At 38.5% G+C, this 19805-nt stretch overlaps 1 protein-coding gene across 2 annotated transcripts in view; it reads right to left on the bottom strand.

Annotated features, from left to right (window-relative positions):
- Positions 1-3618: 3618 nt before the first annotated feature.
- The window catches only part of SRBD1 (S1 RNA binding domain 1), a 232029-nt gene continuing 215842 nt past the window's right edge, over positions 3619-19805 (bottom strand). For both annotated transcript variants that reach the window (XM_079941094.1, XM_079941095.1), the window contains exons 20-21: positions 9127-9311; positions 3619-5829 (exon numbers count right to left, since the gene is read on the bottom strand). In XM_079941094.1, coding sequence (XP_079797220.1) covers positions 5540-5829; positions 9127-9311 — 475 coding nt within the window. In that variant the 3' untranslated portion in view covers positions 3619-5539. The remainder of the gene's footprint in view (positions 5830-9126; positions 9312-19805) is intronic.

The raw sequence follows: 19805 nt of genomic DNA, 5'->3' as shown, positions 1-19805 counted from the left end.
GAAATTTTGGCAAAAGTAGATATACCTACATCTATATCTATCCATATCTATCTATCTATCTAGATATGATAATTTTTGGAGGACTAATCTTTCTACAATATCATGTCTTCCAGTCCAGGAACACAGTATACTTTAACATATTCTGCTTTTATTTCATATTCAATAGTAAAGTTTTATAATTTTTCTTCATATTAATCTTGCACATTGCTTATTAAATTTTAGATTTTTAAATCAATCAATCAATCAATTAATTAATTTTTGGCTGCATTGGGTCTTCATTGTGGTGCACGGGCTTCTCATTGTGGTGGCTTCTCTTGTTACGGAGCACGGGCTCTAGGCACGTGGGCTTCAGTAGTTGTGGCATGCGGGCTCAGTAGTTGTGGCTCACAGGCTCTAGAGCGCAGGCTCAGTAGTTGTGGCGCACGGGCTTAGTTGCTCCATGGCATGTGGGATCCTCCCAGACCAGGGCTTGAACCCGTGTCCCCTGCATTGGCAGGCGGATTCTTAACCACTGTGCCACCAGGGAAGCCCTATTTTAGATATTTTATAGTGTGCTGTTGTAATATATAGGAACCATTTATTCCATCATATTGTTTAACATGATTAAGGAAAACTGGATTTTTCTGAAAACTTATATGTAACCATTTTATTGAACTCTTTTATTAGCTATTTATTCATCCACTCAATCAACATTCGGTGAGTACCTATCACATGCCAGGCATTTTTACATGTAGAGGGGGTAGGGTACAGCACAAATGTATATCAGGGAATACATTTTTCTGTAAACCTCTGTTCGCCCCCCAATAGCTGAAATGAATATATGAAGCTCTTGTTTTTCTCACATAGTGTGAAGTCTAGAGTAGGCAGTGAGTTCAAGACTGCTTTAGTGCCTCCACAATGCCAAGATAGATTCAGGAATTTTCTGTCTTTCTGTTCAGCAGTTGCTATCTAGTGCTGGAGATGCACTGTTTGCCCTCCAGCACTTCCACATTCTACGTGCACTCCAAGCAGGAAGGAGGGCCAGGGCAAAGGATAAGAAAAGCATAATAGTTGAGCCTGACCCCCCACCCCCCAACTCTTTCTAGCCTTCCTAGAACCTCACCCCATGGCTTTTGCCTACACTCTCTAGCCAGAGCTATATCACACGGCCACATCCACATCCACTAGTCACATTACTGATCCCCTCAAATGAGAATTCCCTTAGTAAGGAAGAAGGGGAGAATTCTGAATATACATCTAGAGGACTGTGCCACAACAAGACAAAATCCCTGCCCCTACAGAGATGGTCAAAGAATTTACAGCTGAGTGTCTTAGATTTCCAACAACCCAGCTCTTGGATCTCTTTCTGCTCTGTATTATTTCCACTCATTCCATTGGTGATCTTAAACAGTCTCATGGCTGTAAGTACAGTTATACACTGCTGACTACCAATTTATGTCTCCAGCCCAGCCTTCTCTCCTGAACTTCAGACTGAAATAGCCAACAGTCTACCTGTCATTTCCACTCAGACGTCTAATGAATATCTCAAATTTAACCTGTCCAAAATGAACTTTTTCACCAAAACTTCCCTCCTAGCTTAGTAGATAACAATTTCATCCTTCTGGTTCCTTAGGCCAAAAACCATCCTAGACTCCTGTGTGTCTCACATCTTACATCCAATACACCAGGAAACCCTGTTTGACTATACCTTTACCTTTGAACTGCATCCGGAATCCCACCACTTCTCACCTTTTCTAACACTAACATTCTGGTCCAAGTCACCATTACTTTATACCTGCATTACTGCGACAGTCTCCAAAAATCATTGCACATATAGATAATCCTGAATTCTCAGTTCTTTCACTTCCTCTTCTCTAATGAGCTTATCCTTGTCCCCCTACCATGCCCTACCCATTGTTACAAAACCACTCCCAAAACTGTAATTTCAGAGTTAATAAGCATCCAACTTTTGACAACCACTCTTTCCCATCCATTATACCCTCTATTATTCCCACTATAACACTTGCTCCATCAGGACCTATAATCCGTCAATCCTATTCTTTCTCACTTCTCCTCACTCTCCCCTCATATTCTTACTTTTCTTCTTATTGGGCTTAAATTCCACGTTCAGTGATTTCATTGTTCACATGCCCTCAACTTCCTTGCCCTTCTTTCTATTGTATTCACTTGGCAAACTCCCAAACCTGATTGATTAGATCCGTCTCTCCACCTAATCTGGACCTGTACCACATAGTTGATGTGGATGAAGAAATATATAACCAAGCTGACTGATCTTACATTCAATTGATCACTAACCTGGTAGAACATTTAACACGGCCTGGAAATCATACTCTGTTTCCCTAGGTTTTTCACTTTTTTCTTACCTTTTCTTTTCTTCTCGAACTTTCAACTCCTTTTTGCTCTGCTCTTTGGTCTCAGTCTTCTTTTATATTTCAGTAAGAAAAATAGAGGTAATACAGAGAGACCTTCCATGAGCACCCATCATCTATCTCCCTTCCTGCATCTGTGCCCACATATTCAATCTTCTCTCTTTTAATATGGATGAACTCTTTGTATCCCTATCTTAGACCAATCACTTGTGCACTAGATTCTATCCAATCTCCTCCACTCAGTGATCTCATTCTGGTAATTCTCCTCTTTGTCTTCCGTATCAAATTTTCCTGGATCCTTTCCATTTGCATATATTATTATTTCTTCTGTCTTTGAAATGAATACAAAAACTCTCCCTGGACTCCATTTCCCCCTTCCAGTCACTCTTTTATTTCTCTTTTTCCTTTACAGCAAAACTCCCTGAAAAATTACCTATGTTCAGTATTTCCAATCTAACTCCTCTTACTCTCTCTTAAACCCATTCCAATGAGGCTCTCACCTCCACCATTGATCAGAAAAATCTCTTGTTAAGGTCAATAAAACATCTGTCCCAGTTAAATTCCAGTCATTTTTTCATATCTCAGTTAAGCCCCAATGAAACATTTTCTGACTTTTCTGAAAAGGTCAATCCATCTATTATATGCTGTCACCATTACACTGCTTATCATGCTTGTAATTTTATATTTTTGTATGATTTTTTGATTAATGATTCTTTCTTCTTCAATAAACTTCAAGCCCCATAAGGGCAGGGATAATCTCTATTTCTCTCTCATAATTGTACGGTCAGTGTTTAGCACAATGCCTGGCACAAAGGAGACCACTAACACAATCTGGAAAAATGAATGCTTCTTTATCATCATCCCCATTTTAAACTTGGGAAATGGAGGCCCAGAGAAGTAGAGGTACCAGCTCAAAGGCACACTGTAGATTATTGGTAGAATAGGGACTAGAACTAGTTGGACATACTGACCACCAAGCACCATGCTACATTCTGCGGTTACGAGATAAATGAGATGTGCCTCTCTTCACCCAGCCTACACCTTATAGAGCACCACCATGTTTGGGCTGAACAGGACAAATCATGCAACCCAGTGCAATATCAAGTCCTCCTTGTGTCCCCAAGGGCTTAGCTACCAGGTCAACAGAGCTGCTTCATACTGTCGACTGCTCTGTTCCTGTATTCAAAGTGCCCAGGAAGAAGGCCTTTTCCCCCAAAGCATTTGTTTGACTACGTACGGTGATGGATGTTAACCAGACTCCTTGTGGTGATCATTTTGCAATATATACAAATATCAGATCATTACGGTGAATACCTGAAAATAATATAATGTCATATGCCAATTATACCTCAATTTTTTTTTTTTTTTTTTTTTGTGGTACGCGGCCGTCTCACTGTTGTGGCCTCTCCCATTGCGGAGCACAGGCTCTGGACACGCAGGCTCAGCGGTCATGGCTCACGGTCCCAGCCGCTCCGCGGCATGTGGGATCTTCCCGGACTGGGGCACGAACCCATGTCCCCTGCATCGGCAGGCGGACTCTCAACCACTGCGCCACCAGGGAAGCCCCTATACCTCAATTTAAAAAAAAATGCATTTGCTTGAAATTACATTGCATGCTTCAGAATAAAACTCTTCAGGTGCATATCACTCGTCACTGATCTACAAACTAGGAACTGGGAGGAGTGAATGGGAAGATCAACTTAAAGTTACAACATTAAGATCCATTGTCAGTTGAAGACCAGTAAGAGAGAAAAAGCATTTCAGAAATGAAATCATCAGGCAAACAGGAGTTGAGTTATACAACTTTTAAGGAACCCACTTATTAAAAATATCTATGTATACTGGTTGGAAGGCTGCATATTTCAAGAAAAATAAACCACCAGTCAGAACTGTCAATAAACACAGTCCGATTTACCACTTTGTAAGGGACTGTGACTATTAAGGTGATCATATGATTTATTATCCAAAATGGGGCACTTTGGAAATAAAAAGTGGCACTGTTAAAAATTATGCCAGGACAATGAGCATTTACCAGGACTGACTGTCCCAGGCAAACAAGCAGGATTGGTCACCCTCCTTAGCCAACCATCCACTCACTACACATGAAGAAAACCAGGCACTCATTCAGTCATGCAAATGACTCCACCAGGGAAATGAACCACAGCAGCCAGAATGGACAAGATACCCGTCCAGTGTGGTCTCCGTTTAAATCATTTTTACCCTGTATGGTCAGGCTAATATTTACCATCTCCACTGAATAAAAAGAGTTAAGAGGACTGGCTTCATCGACTTGTTTTTCTTGCCCCTTCACACCTGATCTGTATTGAATCTTTAGGCGGGCCATTTCTATCCCCATCTGGAGTTTGATCTTAATGCTTAAGAAAGAATATGCCTTTCTGTGATAAGTCAAACAGAAAGTCACTCTTCAAATTAATAGAGGCTTCCCTTTTCCCCAAAGGCACAGTTAGTTGGCTTATATGAAACTTGTATGAATATGTGCCACATCTTCGTTAATCAAGATTGACTCTTAGATCATTCACTGAATCAACATAGCAAAAACAACATCACTAGCCACAAAATTTTATTGTAGGGATCAATACGTATATCCTTCTGAGAAATAGTTCGAGCTATTCACTTGATGGTTACAAACACATCAGGATCTGTTTTATTGGGATATCTCTGGTTTGTCTGGCAAAGGAAAATCATGAGTCAAGTCCAAAAGGCTTGATTTTTAAAAAAAATCTATAAAAAGAGAGGATTAAGTACTGCCAGCCCTACTGTCAAGAAACACTGTACAATTTAAATCAAGAAGATAGTTCCATACAAATCCAGCACGGCATGTTGGCAAGTAGAAATGAAACAATCTATTATACAAAATGCAAAAGGAGTCAAAGATGAGTTATAAAAAATAAAATTTTGGTCAGAAAATCATTACTACATAAAGCCAAATAAAGATGTCTATTAGTTGCTTTTTTTAAGGGGAAAAGAAATCAAACCGTTAGCTCTCTATTTATCCAGAAGGAATAATAAGGAAAGTGTCTGGAAAATACTTCTGATATTAAGTGAATTGTTTCTCATCTGCTATCTAGAGCTCACAAACATCTGACTTATTCTTGCCAAACTGTAGAAATGAGGGAATAAAAATCAGTGTTTGGCCACCAGTGGCACACTCACAACACCCGAATGAGGTCCAGAGTAATCCGAGATCGGGGAATGTCAATGTTGAGTACTCGGACTTCCACTCTTTCTCCAGGGCCCAGCCCAAGACTCCTTCTCTTCTTCGTCTTAGAAAGTTTTGCTTCTGTTACATTTCGTATGGGAATCAGCCCTGATCTCCCCACTCCTATATCCACAAAAATTCCAAATAGGGTGGCATTCTCGACTTTGCCTGTAAGAACTGTCCCAACTTGCAGGTCTTCCAAGCAGACTATGCTTCTCTTGAAATCAGGTTTATCAAAATCTACAAGGAAAGGGGAAAAAAGACAGTTTGTGTAAATAATAAAGCACTGTTAGACACAACGTAGATTAGTGAGTAAGTATGGACTATGTGTCGATTGTGTGCCCAGGCCAGTATTAAGCATTGAGGGGGGACGTAAAAGGAGCTGAAGATACAGGGCTGCCTTCAGAGAAGAGGCATCCTAGTTGGAGAAACAGCATGTGCCAAGCAGAAACAATTCAAGAAAATTTACTCAGATACTTCCTTCGCCTCAAATTCTATCTTGCTAGCATGTAAACATTAGCACTATACATAAGGACTAAAATTTTAGATTAGAGAGTCTTATTTTCTTCTTTATGAGGAGGTGATGAGAAAGTATATTTGTTCAATGAATATGCAAGGCTAAGTCACAAACACTGAGAAAATAAGACCCTCGGAGATAGAAGATTGGGAGCTTTTCCCCCAGTACCTGAATTCTCAAACTGTTTAAAGGGGGTAGAACATACATAAATGTTTAGTCAAATGTGGATGAAATTTAAATGGTCTTCTCACTTCTCCCCATAAATTTTGAACTCAAGGATCAATTCCTATCCACTTTGAATATATTTATCCAATCAACATTTATGGATTCTTGATTATCTATTGCTCAGAAACCCAGATCAGCTCCTCATCTCCTTTCTCCTCTTTCAATTCAATTCATACAACATTTATTAACCCCTATTATTACCTCCTGGCCAGGCACTCCGCTGGGTGCTTGAGAGACAAAGATGAAGCATAGATCTCTGCTCTCAAGTTCCTTACAGCCCTCTTCCCTTGCTCACTCCAGTACATTTCTCTACACACCCAAAGGTAGGCACAAAGCCTGCCAAGGAATCATTATGGCTTTAGTTAAAACAAAACAAAAACAACAACAAATGTTTTACGGTGGAGAAGGTTACAACTCACAATTTAAATGGGGCTTTTGGATTATCTGTGGATTCCGTTTACCCATTTACCCATGCTCCCCTTGGCCCCCTTTCCTAGGATTACTGAATGTTGACTCTAATAACAAAGAACACATTCTATGCTCCAATCTCCTTTTACTAAGACCTCATTTTCCCCTCCGCCCATTCCATTTCCTTTTCCTCCACAGCTGTTGCCTTTATCCTGATTACTTGTTGAAGCTATCCTTTACATTTGTATTAACAACTGGTCACCTCTTGGTTCCCCTCCCACAGCCCAACCATATTGAAATCAACGTTTTTAAAAAATTCACCTTTTGCCTTTAAAACAAAACAAAAACCCTCTTTAAACCTGAAATCTCATTTTTTTTCATAAAAAAGCAATATGTTAACATTGGAATTGATTGTGTAGAATTCCACCTGATGCTGCAGCAGTGAATTCCAAAAACAAAAAACCCACTAAATGTGCCATTACACTGGGCAAGGACTGTGTCAAAGCAAAGTGAAACAAAGTTGTTGATCAGGGTCAGAGGTAGGATGGTCTCTGAGGCCCCATAGGCATTGTTTTTATGCTTAGAAACTTTTTTCCCCCTTCTTTCTTACAGAGGTCCAGCTGCTACAGATTCCCCAAGGGTTCCTGATCAGCTGCTTAGTTTAATTTCGCATGGAAAATCAGAGTCAAGAACTACTTAACATGTTTCTGAAGACAGCCTGGGTCACTGAGAAATCAGAAATCCTCCATGTACCAGGCAAACTTTAACACTTTGATTGCCAAGGCTACATATTCAGTCCTTTGTCACCTGGATGCCTCTGATGAAGCCAATTATGGAAACTAGCAACCAGAGTGTTAACAAAATAGAATTGATTATGTCACTGGGAAAACAGAAGACAGGATGAGTATGAAGAAAGAATGAGGCAAGGAAGGAAATAATTTTGAGAAAATGGAGAAAAGAAAAGAGATGTAGCATAACTACTGTAATACAGAAACATCCAAAATACTATCTGCCTCTTCAAAAGTAAGACTGTCTGCTTTCCTTCCTGGGGATGTTTTTAGTATTAAAACGAAAGTTCTCAGGCATCTAGGAAACTGTGACTTACTCTACGGCAAAAGTTTGTTTCAAAGAGATTTATTTGAAATTTCACTTGTCACAATGATAAACACTGCAGTAACTGGTAAGCTCAGTTGAGAGCCCAGGTGCATCTGTTTCTGCTCAACCAGGTAAGGACCAACTTAGCTGTTGGTTGTTTAGCTGAACTATATAATTTGAGTATTGATCTTTGCTCTGAGTCTACAGTGTAACTGGGATAATGGAGCAATCAACACCAAGACCGAAAAATAAGATGGACAAGAAAAGCCAGTACAGAGCATATTTGCCAACCCTCTAATGTAGTGGTTCTAGGCATAGCACCCTCAAATCCCACCGTGCTTGAAAACTACTGCTCACTTAGTATTCCTGCTAGATAACACCTAGGTGGAATTCACACATAAGAATACCTGCAAAGGGAGATGGATTTGTCTACTGAAATATTCACTTTGGATGGACCACACAGAGGCTTCTACTCCTGCATTTCTGGCACAGGTCTTCCTGTATGTTTCATTTTATTTTTCTCCAACCTTAAAAGTAATTTCAAACTTACACAACAGTTGAGGGAATGGTGCATTGAGCTTGCTGGGTTAGCACAAATTCCCTTAAACCTTTTCAAAGAAACCACCTCAACACAGCCCAACCCAGAATGCAAAGAGCCAAGCCCTAACATGGTATCATAAAACTGGTGTGAGACAAGCACAGACTCATTTAAATCTAAGGGCTTCCTATTCGAATTTCCTTGGGAAGTAGGTCATTTGAAACCTTAATTCCTTCTCACCGGGTCATTGCTCTCAACAACTACGGCTGTTATACTTCCCTCACCATCTACCTGTGCTGAAAGCCGAGAGACTTTTAGTTAGAAGGAGAATAAACAGAGAGATAGTATCTTATTTGTTAAATGTGTTCATTGACATAGAATCCAGGAACTTGGAAGGCTGTAATTTAGGGAGAAGATTCACTTTAGTTTGTGAATCGAATGCTTTACCTTGGACTTCTCTTATGAGGTAAAAACAGTTTACAAAAGGATCATGAAGAATACATGCCTCCATGCACATGCCAGCACCTGCATGATGCACTTAGTCTAGTGTGATGGGAAATAAGCCTGGGACAAGGGTTCTGGAGACCTGGCTTTTAGCTTCGGCTTTGGATACTAACCAGCTGCAATGACTTTGAAGGCAGGTCACTACGCTTTAGTTTTCTCATGGATAGAATGGGAATGGAGAATCCAACGGCTTAGGATTATTGTGAGCTATGCAAGTGAAAGGTGCTGTTATTCAAGTTCAATTGTTTACCTGTTCGAAAGTCAAAGCTCTCAGGCTGGCTGAGACCATCTATGATGACCTGTAAGGTGTGTACTGTTGTTTGCAATCTTTCTGCAGTTTTCTCTATTCCTTCTTTTTCAAGGAATGAATTTATTTTTTGTTGCATTTCAGGCTTGCCAATCTCACACAGTGTCCCTCCAACAAATGACAAAAACCTGCAGAGGAAAAAAAAACCCCAACACTTATTAATAACATTACTTATTTTCCAATCTCCTTATACAGGTCACTCCTTATTCATCTCAGATCCATATATCAATCAATCAATTGGTCTTTATTGAAAATCTACTATGTGTCCCATGCCATAACAGATGGTGTGTCTTGGGGGAAAAAAAGGGAGGGGATAACTTTAGGTTTTTGTGCTATTTTCCAGTGAAGCACCTGCTCAGAATCAGCACCAGAAACGTCTTACAGTGCAATGTTCATTAGAGTTTAGTGTCATATATATTTTCTAAATAAGGATACCTGTATTTGCTTCATGTTTCCCAAAATTTCAGTTAGGAAAACTTATTTGTATTTAAATTATCTATTAGGCAAACAATAAATTGATGCTATCAAAATCTGGCAAAACATCCAACAAGCACTGCCAGCTTTTGACAAATAACTCACTCTATTCATATGCCAGATCATCGCTCTTGACTTCTGTGTACCCATGATGACAGTGTTACCTGTGCAAGCATACGCTCAACCTAATAATTCTCAAATTCCATCAACAGTCAAGCCTCACATGGACTAAATAATATCAAGTACATTAAGCATTCAGAGTCAACAGAAAAAATATGAGGGGATTATCAAAAAGAAAAAGTAACTTTCTTCCAAAATGGAAGCATTGCAAGCAAGACCTCAATTGTATAATCTTAAGATGGACATTACTTTATATTCTTTACATATTATATAGCTGCAATATTTATAAAATAAAAACATTTGTCTTTCTCCATTTCCCTTTGCTATGTTTACCATTTCCCTTGCTTGTACAGCTGCCTCTCAATTACTTAGCTTTGGAGTTCAGTAATAAGTTAATTAAGAAAAAAACAATTATAGGGTTAAGCTGAATTTCCCTTCAATCTCATCTGAATATTAGGCTGTAGCTTACTTTCTTGATATTCCTTGGCTGGGTATTTTTCTACAGCAAGTTCCATTCCCTATGATTAATGGCTCTTAAAAAATGTCAACACAGTAATCAGACAGATAGTGATGCTAATGCCCTCAAATCCTTTCCTCTAATGATGTCTCTGGAATACAAACAGGGGAAAAGGAAACGGAGGCTTGTCTATGATCAGAATTGGGAGGTATCCCATTTGTCAGGTTGCTGCATGATCACAAAAGGAATGCTTATGATTTTCAGTCTTTTCTTACATTGTTGTCTTCAACTAGAAAAGACCTCTTCAGTGATAATCCGGTAGTGATAATCTGTTATCTGGTGGAGAAAGCTCTCTCAACTCTCATTTAGCCAGGGGCATCTCTTTGGGTTCGAACAAAGAGGTTCCTCCTACCTTTCCAAAGCTGTATTTTTAGTCAGAAACAGATTCACCAAAATCCAACTTATTTTCTTGAATATATTTTGGTTAAGGGTTTAATGAAAGACCAAAGAGTTGTCGCTTGGGCTCCCTTTTTTTAAATGAGCTTCCATCCCAACTGATGGCCAGTGAGATACACACTTTGTCTCTGTGCGTCCATGGCTTCCCTGGCCCACGGAGAGGCAGCGGTATCTGTTAGTGCTGATGGGTGAGCAGTAGCACGTAAGGGCCCTAGTGACAGGGAACAGCTGCTACAACTGACTGATGGGGCAGATGACACAGGACAACCTCTGCCCACAGCCAACTTCCTTGCACAACTTTCTAAATAAAACAGGCCCTGCTGAGCAGACTTCCCTGCTATTTACCCTCTTGGCTTGACTGGTCTGCAACTGGCTATTTAGCAGAACATCTTTCAAATCCCCAAGATTCTGGCTTACAATCAACTGATAAAATGCCAAAAAAAGTATATTCATGAGTTGAAAATCTATAATAACCTTGAATAGCATTTTATAACTAATAAAAGTAACTAAAAGGCAGAAACTTCCCAAAGTAATGTACAAGTCTTGGTCTCAATAACAAAAACACTGGCTCAGGAGGTTACTTGGAGTCTTAAGGTTGTGTGTGTGTGTGTGTGTGTGTGTGTAACTAACTGCTCCTAAAGTAACTTCCATATAAAGAATTCTGTTTATAGTGGTTACAGATGTACAAAGAATATTGGTTTGTTTAACCTGGGTGCATATTTCATATATTATTTTCATCCTCACACACACAAGCCTGAGGGCAATGGTAACTGAAATCAATAAAAAAGCACCAAATTGTGCTCCTAGCTAATGCTTCAGTATTGATCAACCCCATTTTTAAATGACTATGAAACAAAGTCAGATGCTTTTTTATTTTGAAAACTTTCTTAAAGTTACAACAGGGTTGCAGAAAAAGGAAAACAGGAAAAAAAGGGGAGAGGGACTATAAAATGAACTGGGAATAGCTTGAGTTTGAGCTCTCCATTATTGGATTTCAAATATATTCAACTGTAAATGATAGGAAACAATGTTTCTTGCTCAGTAGCCACTCAATAAACATGTGTTCTTTAAATAACGTAAGAATAATTTATTCTACATTATTCTCAATTCTTAGTCTAGAATCGAGTGTAATAAGTAATGTCCAATACACAGTTTCATTTTATAATTGAGTATAATAAGAAATACACAATACAAAGTACTTTCTGGCTCAAAAGTACCATATAAAAACACACTGTACTTTATGTGAACATAAGAATGTATGTGAACATGTTCTGAAAAATATATTCTGAAAAAACAGTGCTTGATAGATGTTCTCATTTAATCCTGACAATAATCCTGAAAGGTAGGTATCACATCATACAGAAAGGGAAAATTGAGGTTTAGGGAGGTTAAATAACTTGCCCAAGGCCACACAGCTCTTTTCACCAACTGGAGTTTCATGCTATACATATCAGTGTGTGTCTGTTTATGACTGCAGTTACATCAAAATTAAAGTGCTATATTTGGTTAAGATATAAAACAATACTTTGGGTAACATTTCACCAACACAATTTAATGGCAGATTAGTTTTAAACATTAGACAGTTAACACTGATAAATCCCACAGAGAAATTATTATATATATGCGTTTAAGTAGACAATTCTCTCAAAAGTCCATGCGTTATTAAAATCATAGTCTCATTTTCTCCACTGTCTCTGGAAGGCTTTCAGTTTGCTAAGGACTGCTGTCTGACCTGCTGTTTTTATTTAATATGTAATTTCATCCATCTTACTTAAAGTAAGAAAGTAGCATAAATGCAACAAATAAGCACATCATGTTCTTTCAGCACACATCTGCACAAAGTTAAAATACAGACCTTGCAGCAGAAAGACTGCTTGTTTTTCAAACAGAATGCTATATAACCTAAAATCGCTGATATTTTTAACAGAAACTTGTTACAAATGCTAGTTTTCCCCCTCAAAAAATAAGAAAAGTCTTTGTAATATTTTTCCTGAAGAATAAGAAATTCTCAAGATTCATAAGACTTCAGATATAGCCATTCAGTTTTATGTAATCATTTCCAGCATGGAGAAAAAAATTTAGGAGCCCAGGACTCATTACACTAAAGCAACATGATACCCCACAGAGCACAGAAGAACCGTGGTGATCCAACTCCATCACTTTAAAAACAACTTAATATTAACATGTGCTTTGTGGGCTAAACACACCGGATTTAAGACTCTGCAAAGAACCATGTTGCAAGGGCAAAGTACTTCTAGTTGTCTATCCGCTCAGGACACTTTTAAAAGAGACTTTTACACTTTATTTTTATCCATTAGTTTTTACTGTCTTAAAGTAATCACATCAATAAACCAATAAATGCAAGAGCACAGTCATTTTAGAAAAAGTAGTTACAGATAAAGCAGGTCATTATTTGCAATACAGGCAGATGGCAGTCAATGATTTAACAGAGAGCTTACACTCTAAGAGCTAACCTGGCCTTCTTAACTGATTATAGAGGAAGAGGTGGGACACAAAAGTTCGGCAATAATTTGTTATACCGAAAACCACAGATTCTATATATATTTAAAAATTTACTGCTTTTACTAATAAAGACTAAATATAAATTCCAACGTGCCTAAGGAGGGAAACCTGCTACCCCTTTACACTATCTACCAGGAGCTGAAATTCACCCAGGTGAGCGTGTAGCAGCACACTTTAGTTTCACTTCAAGGAGTGTGGCTTTACCACATCTGCTGTTTCAGCAGTCAAATCAAAGGGGTGGCAGTGTGAACTGCACTTTCATCAACATCAAAGAATCTTTTCCAATTTCTAACCTCTTTGTTAAACCGAGAAACTGAACTGGGCCAGAATCCCTAAAAATCTTTGCTGGTGCAAAATCCACAAGTAATAGTAAATTCAAGTAGAGTGCATTTACAGAGAGGCCCACAGAACAACCAACCGACTGTGCTTAATTAGAAGCTAGTAGGTACCTAGTGAAGGTGATACTGAAATGGCTTTTGCTAGTGTATCATCAGCCATGGAAAGTTATAGCAAGTGATTTTTCATAAGAACTTAATAGCTTTTGATAACTTATATACTGCACATAAACTTTTTAAAAATGTAACCCTTTCAGAAAGGGTTAACAAGGTTGTTCTGAAAGCCTTTATAGACTTTGATCTGAAAGTATAGTTTTAAATGGTATGCAGCTATCTGGGTGGCAGGGGGGCACTTTCAGTGTCATTGCTTGGAAACATCTGGAGTGTCTTTGGAGCACCTCCTGCATCTGAACACACTCTTGGATCTATGAGCAGCAGAAAAAAACAAGAAGAACCAAAAAGGAGAAGCTGCCATAGACTAAGGAATGCAGTTTGTCTTCCAAAAGACTTGGTTTATAAGCATCAGACTTTACCTGCTTCTAACTTTGAAGAACTTAGTAAATGTTTCTTCCTTTTTCAAAAGTCTGTTATATTGATACGTGCACAGAAACTGGATCCTCGATGCACATTGCATTAATTGTATGTAGGAGAACAAATATATTCTTAGAAAGCTGTTTTATTTTATTTTAGCAATTTAGTACAGGGAATTGACTTTGTAAAAAAAAAAAAAAGCCAGTTAAAATGTGATATCCTCTAAAAGTGTGAGATTTAGGATGATCTTCTCTTTAGAAATAGTTGAAGAAGACATTGCTTATATAGTTACATCAAAAAAAAAATCTAAGATCAGTGAAATAATAACCAATGCCACAAAGAATAAGCAGCATTGATTTGTACGTAGCTTTTCCTATTTCAGAACCACTTACTAGGTATGACATATTATGATATAATTCAAGATATAATTTAAAAAACCAAATGTGTGTGTATGTGTGTGTATATATACACACACACACACACATCCAAATGAGTATGAGTATATAAAAATGGGAAAGCGTCATGTATTGAAATATTGTGATTACTGCTCTAAAGATTTCTAAAATCTTATCTTAGAAATAAATTTACAAGTGACAAAGGAAAATCAGTTTTATTACACTTGTTAAAACAATAATCCCCATTAAAAAAACACAGAAAACCCCCAAACAACCCAATTACTCAGTGTGATCATCCTCTTTCCATTGAGTCTGGGTTGTTTTAAACATGCTCATACTTATACACACAGACACACACAACACCCTCAAATGATAAAGATTTGCTAAAATCAAGGCTCTTCAAAGGAATGTGACAAAATGCTGAAGTGAATTAAAAATAATTTAGAAAAGTGTTCAGCTAAGTATTCATTTACTGTGGAAGAAGACTCTATGAAAGATGGTAACAGAGCTTTTGCCTTGAATGAACTTATTCTAATTTAAGTACTGACAGTCTATTGGAATAATCTTCCACTTATATCTGCTCTTTTAGAGGTAGGATTTTATATGCAGACAAATAGATATTTTGAAAGTGCTCAATAAAGATTTAAAGTTCATTTAATTCTCTCAACAATTTATTGTGGATATAAATTTGCAGATAAGGAAATCTAAACTCAGATAGATTAAGTGACCTGCCCAAAGTCACATAGCTGAGACCACAAGGTTGTAGCTAAGGTAAAAGTCATATATCACATCTTCATTAGCATTGCTTACCTCTTAACTCTGGCAGATTTTCAATGTAGACAGAAGATTTAGATCCCAGATAAAATCTGGCACCCAGGACCACTGCCTGGGAGCAATTTATTATTATTTTTTAAACCAAATTCAAAAGGAAAAAGTTTGGCTCTTTTTGAGTTACCGAATAAGAGTTATACAAAATTAAGTTAGTGGTTTCAAAGGCTGCGGACTCTCTACAGCTCAAAAACACTGTTCAGAATTCATGTAATTTAATTTACTGTCTGTAAAGCCATAACGTGGATTAGTGCCTGTGAATATTTGAAAGAGGAGGGCAAATAAAAAAGTAGTATTCAAAAACATACAGGCTAGTGATAGCAGAGCTAAAATTAAACAGCTCTGGCACTACTAGGTGATAAAGCCCATGTACTGTAATAAAGAACTTTCTTCCTTGGGAAACAGCCTTTTTACTATGAATTCCATCCTGTCAAGGAATTCTCCTTTTAAGAAATTTGAAAATGCATTTCCATAAATCTCCCCAGTTGTCCTCTGAATGCGCAGAGCCATTTTTATTCCATTTAAAGAGTGGGCAATTGAGGTCAAAGGGATTTGCTTATGGTCACACAGAGAGTCAGAAGACAGGCTAAGATTAAAATCCATAGCTAGAGTGGGGACAGGAATGGGAGAAGGGAGATAATGGGAGACTAAATCAATACCCTACTGAGTTTCAGGCTCCAGACTGAGTGATCTAAACCTGAAGAAGAGAAGAGAAGGAGAAGGGCAAATACTTTGGAGACTGGAAGAGACTGAAGCAAGCACAACTTTATGGCTGGTCGGCAACTCCCTCTCACTTCTGTTCCACTGGGTACTACAAGGCTACTCCAGATACTCAGGTGAGAAAACAGTGTTTTCTTCAATTCTAGGACCCAGTGTTAACATTAATGAACAATGTTAAATTATATTATAATTTAATTATATCTGGCTCACATGGTAAAACATTTTTTTCCCTCGGAAACTAACAGCTGTAAATCAACCCCCCCCTTTTCTTTTATGAGTCAGCTTGACAGCCCCTTCTCAATCCCGACAAAAATAACAGCAATGACTATAGCAATAACAATAGTTTACTCCGTCCCAGGTGCTAAGAATTCTATGTATATTAATTCATGCCATCCCATGAGATAGGTACTATTATTATCCTCATTTAACAGATAAGGAAATGAGGTAGAGGGAGGCTGAATAACTTTCCCAGATCAAATAGGCATGATCTGAACCCTCAGCAGTCTGGCACTGTACTGCCTCTACAGTGAGCTGTGGGAAGTTAGGCACCAGCTCAGATTCTTAAACCTCCTATTTACCTCTACTAGCCTTGCCCAAAACTTCATGCAGCGTGTGTTAGAACAGTGTGTAAGACATCAGATATGACAATCAGTTCCTAAGTATCCCCACATCCTGGTCATCTGATTCTCAAATGGGTAGAATCTCTTTCATCATTTTTTTCTTTTGTGAAAGCACTTTCAAAAATACGATGAATGTTACTTCCTGGGAATTATAGTAAGCTGTTTGGGTTTTTAACTATAGTATTAACAAGAAAAAAACAAACACCAAAAATCACTTTCAGTAATCTGTCCTTTTATCATCTTTAGGTTTGGTCTCTCTTTTATGATGCTATGTCTCTTTATGAAAAGGCAATCTAATATTGTCTAATCATAGTTCCATAGAAGAAGTTAATGTGCAGTAACTAACTGATACACATCCTAAGACATCACTTATCAAAAGCCAGAAAAGATTCTGCCTTAATTTTCATGTCCGAATGCTGCCAACTCTTGTGAGGCAAGTCCAGAAAAATTTAAGATCTTTCAAATTTGCAAGTAACTTTTTAGGTCTGTTTATCAAATCTTCATTTATTTTACAGTATTTGTAGCTGGGTTTCTTTTCAGGAAAGTTTCCCACAGAGAAACATGTTTTTATCATTGTAGAAGTTAGTTGGCACGTGAATGCAGAATAAAGCTGCAGTGAATTTTAGATGTGGGAGGTGTGCTAGACATACTCATTAGACTGACTTACCCCTCCGAAAAATTACAAAGCACCACAAGTCATGGGCCTTCTGAGTTGCTCACAGTCAAAACTATGAATACCAATGCTCTACTTCTGCCATTTTGTTTTGTTTTTTTAAAACAAAAACAACCTCAACTCCCTGTATTACAGCTGCTTATTAGCTAGAAGGCTTCTCTTCTTGCTGGGCAGAAAGCTAAACTTGGGAAGAATGTGATAAAACCTCTGAAAGCAATGCTAAAAAAAAAGAGTTCAGAGGTGCTCAATCCTTGAACAGGAATGGGAAAGAAACAGAGATTGAGATCTGCTCAGTCATTAAAGGTCTTCAGTATGGGCCACCAGTCACTGTCTGGTTTGACTACGTTAGCTCCATGGCAGAGAGCAAGGCAGGACCTCCGAAGGGACTCTCCACCCCCTTGGCCCCCAACTGCTTTTAGCCCAGAAGCACCAGTTGGGATCCATGTATTCATTTATCTAAACACAGAATCCTTGTTGGGTTAACTCTACTTTTGTGGGTTTTCTCCCCACCAGCTTCATTGAGATGTAACTGACACATAACATTGTATAAGTTTAAGGTGTACAACCTGTTGATCTGATACACTTAACAACTGCAAAATGATTACCACCACAGCATTAGCTTAATACCCGCATCGGGTCACATAATTACCATTTCTTTTTTGGGGGGTGAAACATTTAAGATCTACTCTCTTAGCAACTTTCAAGTATATAATAGAATATTATTAACTATAATCACCCTGCTGTACATTAGATCTCTAGAACTTATCCATCTTATAATTGGAAGTTTGTACTGTTTGAGCAACTTCTGGTCTTAAAAACCAGACACAAGTTTTTTCCGTAAATTAAGAATAAACAGTGCTTGGCTTTTGTACAGAAGAGCTCCTGTCCCCAGGAAAATATTTTGTGAGGTTATATGATTACTCCTGTTCCAGACCTGAATTTTAAGTTAATGGTTATTTACTCTCTGAAAACATACTTTTCCACATTGATCTAAGGGTCAGAAATAGGTATATCCTCAGTAATAAAGGAAATATCACATTACTATTAGAATAGTGCAGATACTGATATAAATCATCCCTCGAAAGACAACTTACCTAGTCCATCATTTTGGTGCTGCATGTCATATTCCTGCTACACAGGCTGTTAACCACTTCTAGAAACTAACCTTTAAAAAATTTTCCCTGATGGCCAAAATAGAAATAACAATTAAATACTAGCTAAAGCTTTATCAAAATGAGTGCCGAGTAAAAATTTAACATTAAATTTCCTGGCATTTCTCAAGTTAAATCAAGAACATAACAACTTTCAAGCTTAACTATCTGGAGTGAATCAAATTCTTAATGCAGCAGATTCTTTGGGAGAGTGCCAGGTCTCACTGTGACACGTACCAATCAGCATAATCTGCAGCACAAAGCACTACCTCCTGGTACCTCGTTCAAGCAAAAGGGGAAATCGGACACTTGCCTTTGGCTCTCTTGATCTACCAGAATGGCAGGACAAAACCAGAGGAGGCGTGGGGGGTGGCAACCCCCCCCACCCCCCAGGCTGCTGGCGATTTCACTCAGGGCCCGCAGAGCCAGCACGATGAAATCACTCGCACATGGAGATACTGTGGCAATTTCTGGAGGACGGTAGAAAATGGGAAATAATCCTCTGTCATGGTCTGTCTCTGTCTTCTAGTCTGTAAAATCTAGGAAAGCCCAGGCTCTGGACACAATACTCTGTGGAGGCTTGGGATTTAACTTGGGGAGGTCCTAAAATCCCTTCAATCCACAAAAGATTCTCAAAGAAGCACTTACTCAACACAATGGCAGAAAGGATGATCCAGAGGTTCTATCAACAGTTTTGCTTACACAACTGCATTGACCTCAGCCAGTTTAGACTACATAAAAAATTTTTTTAAATTGGAATAAAGCTAGACACTTCACTTTGCTCTATTAAAACTGTCAATTCCTGGGCTTCCCTGGTGGCGCAGTGGTTAAGAATCCACCAATGCAGGGGACACGGGTCCGGAAAGATCCCACATGCCGCAGAGCAACAAAGCCCGTGTGCCACAACTACTGAGTCTGGGCTCTAGAGCCCGCGAGTCACAACTAATGAGCCCGTGTGCCACAACTACTGAAGCCTGTGCGCCTAGAGCCCATGCTCTGCAACAAGAGAAGCCACCACAATGAGAAGTCCGCACACCACAACGAAGAGTAGTTCCACTCGCCGCAACTAGAGAAAGCCCGCACACAGCAACAAAGACTCGACGCAGTCAAAAATAAATAAAATTTAAAAAATAAATTTATAATAAAAACAAAATTGTCAATTGCTAAGTAGTTCTGTTTCCTCAGTCTTCTCCTATGTAGTCATCTTTCATTCTTTATTTCTATCATTTATTCTTTCATTAAACAAATAATGTCATATCAGTCTGTGTCCTAAAGCCATGAGACTAGAAGACACCACTGGGGAGTGGTGATCAAAGTTTAGTTCTTTAACTCCTCTCTT

The sequence above is a fragment of the Stenella coeruleoalba genome (assembly GCF_951394435.1).
Source record: "Stenella coeruleoalba genome assembly, chromosome: 13".
Lineage (NCBI taxonomy): Eukaryota > Metazoa > Chordata > Mammalia > Artiodactyla > Delphinidae > Stenella > Stenella coeruleoalba.
Note: the sequence above shows the minus strand (reverse complement) of the source record. Positions and strands in the feature narration are given on the sequence as shown.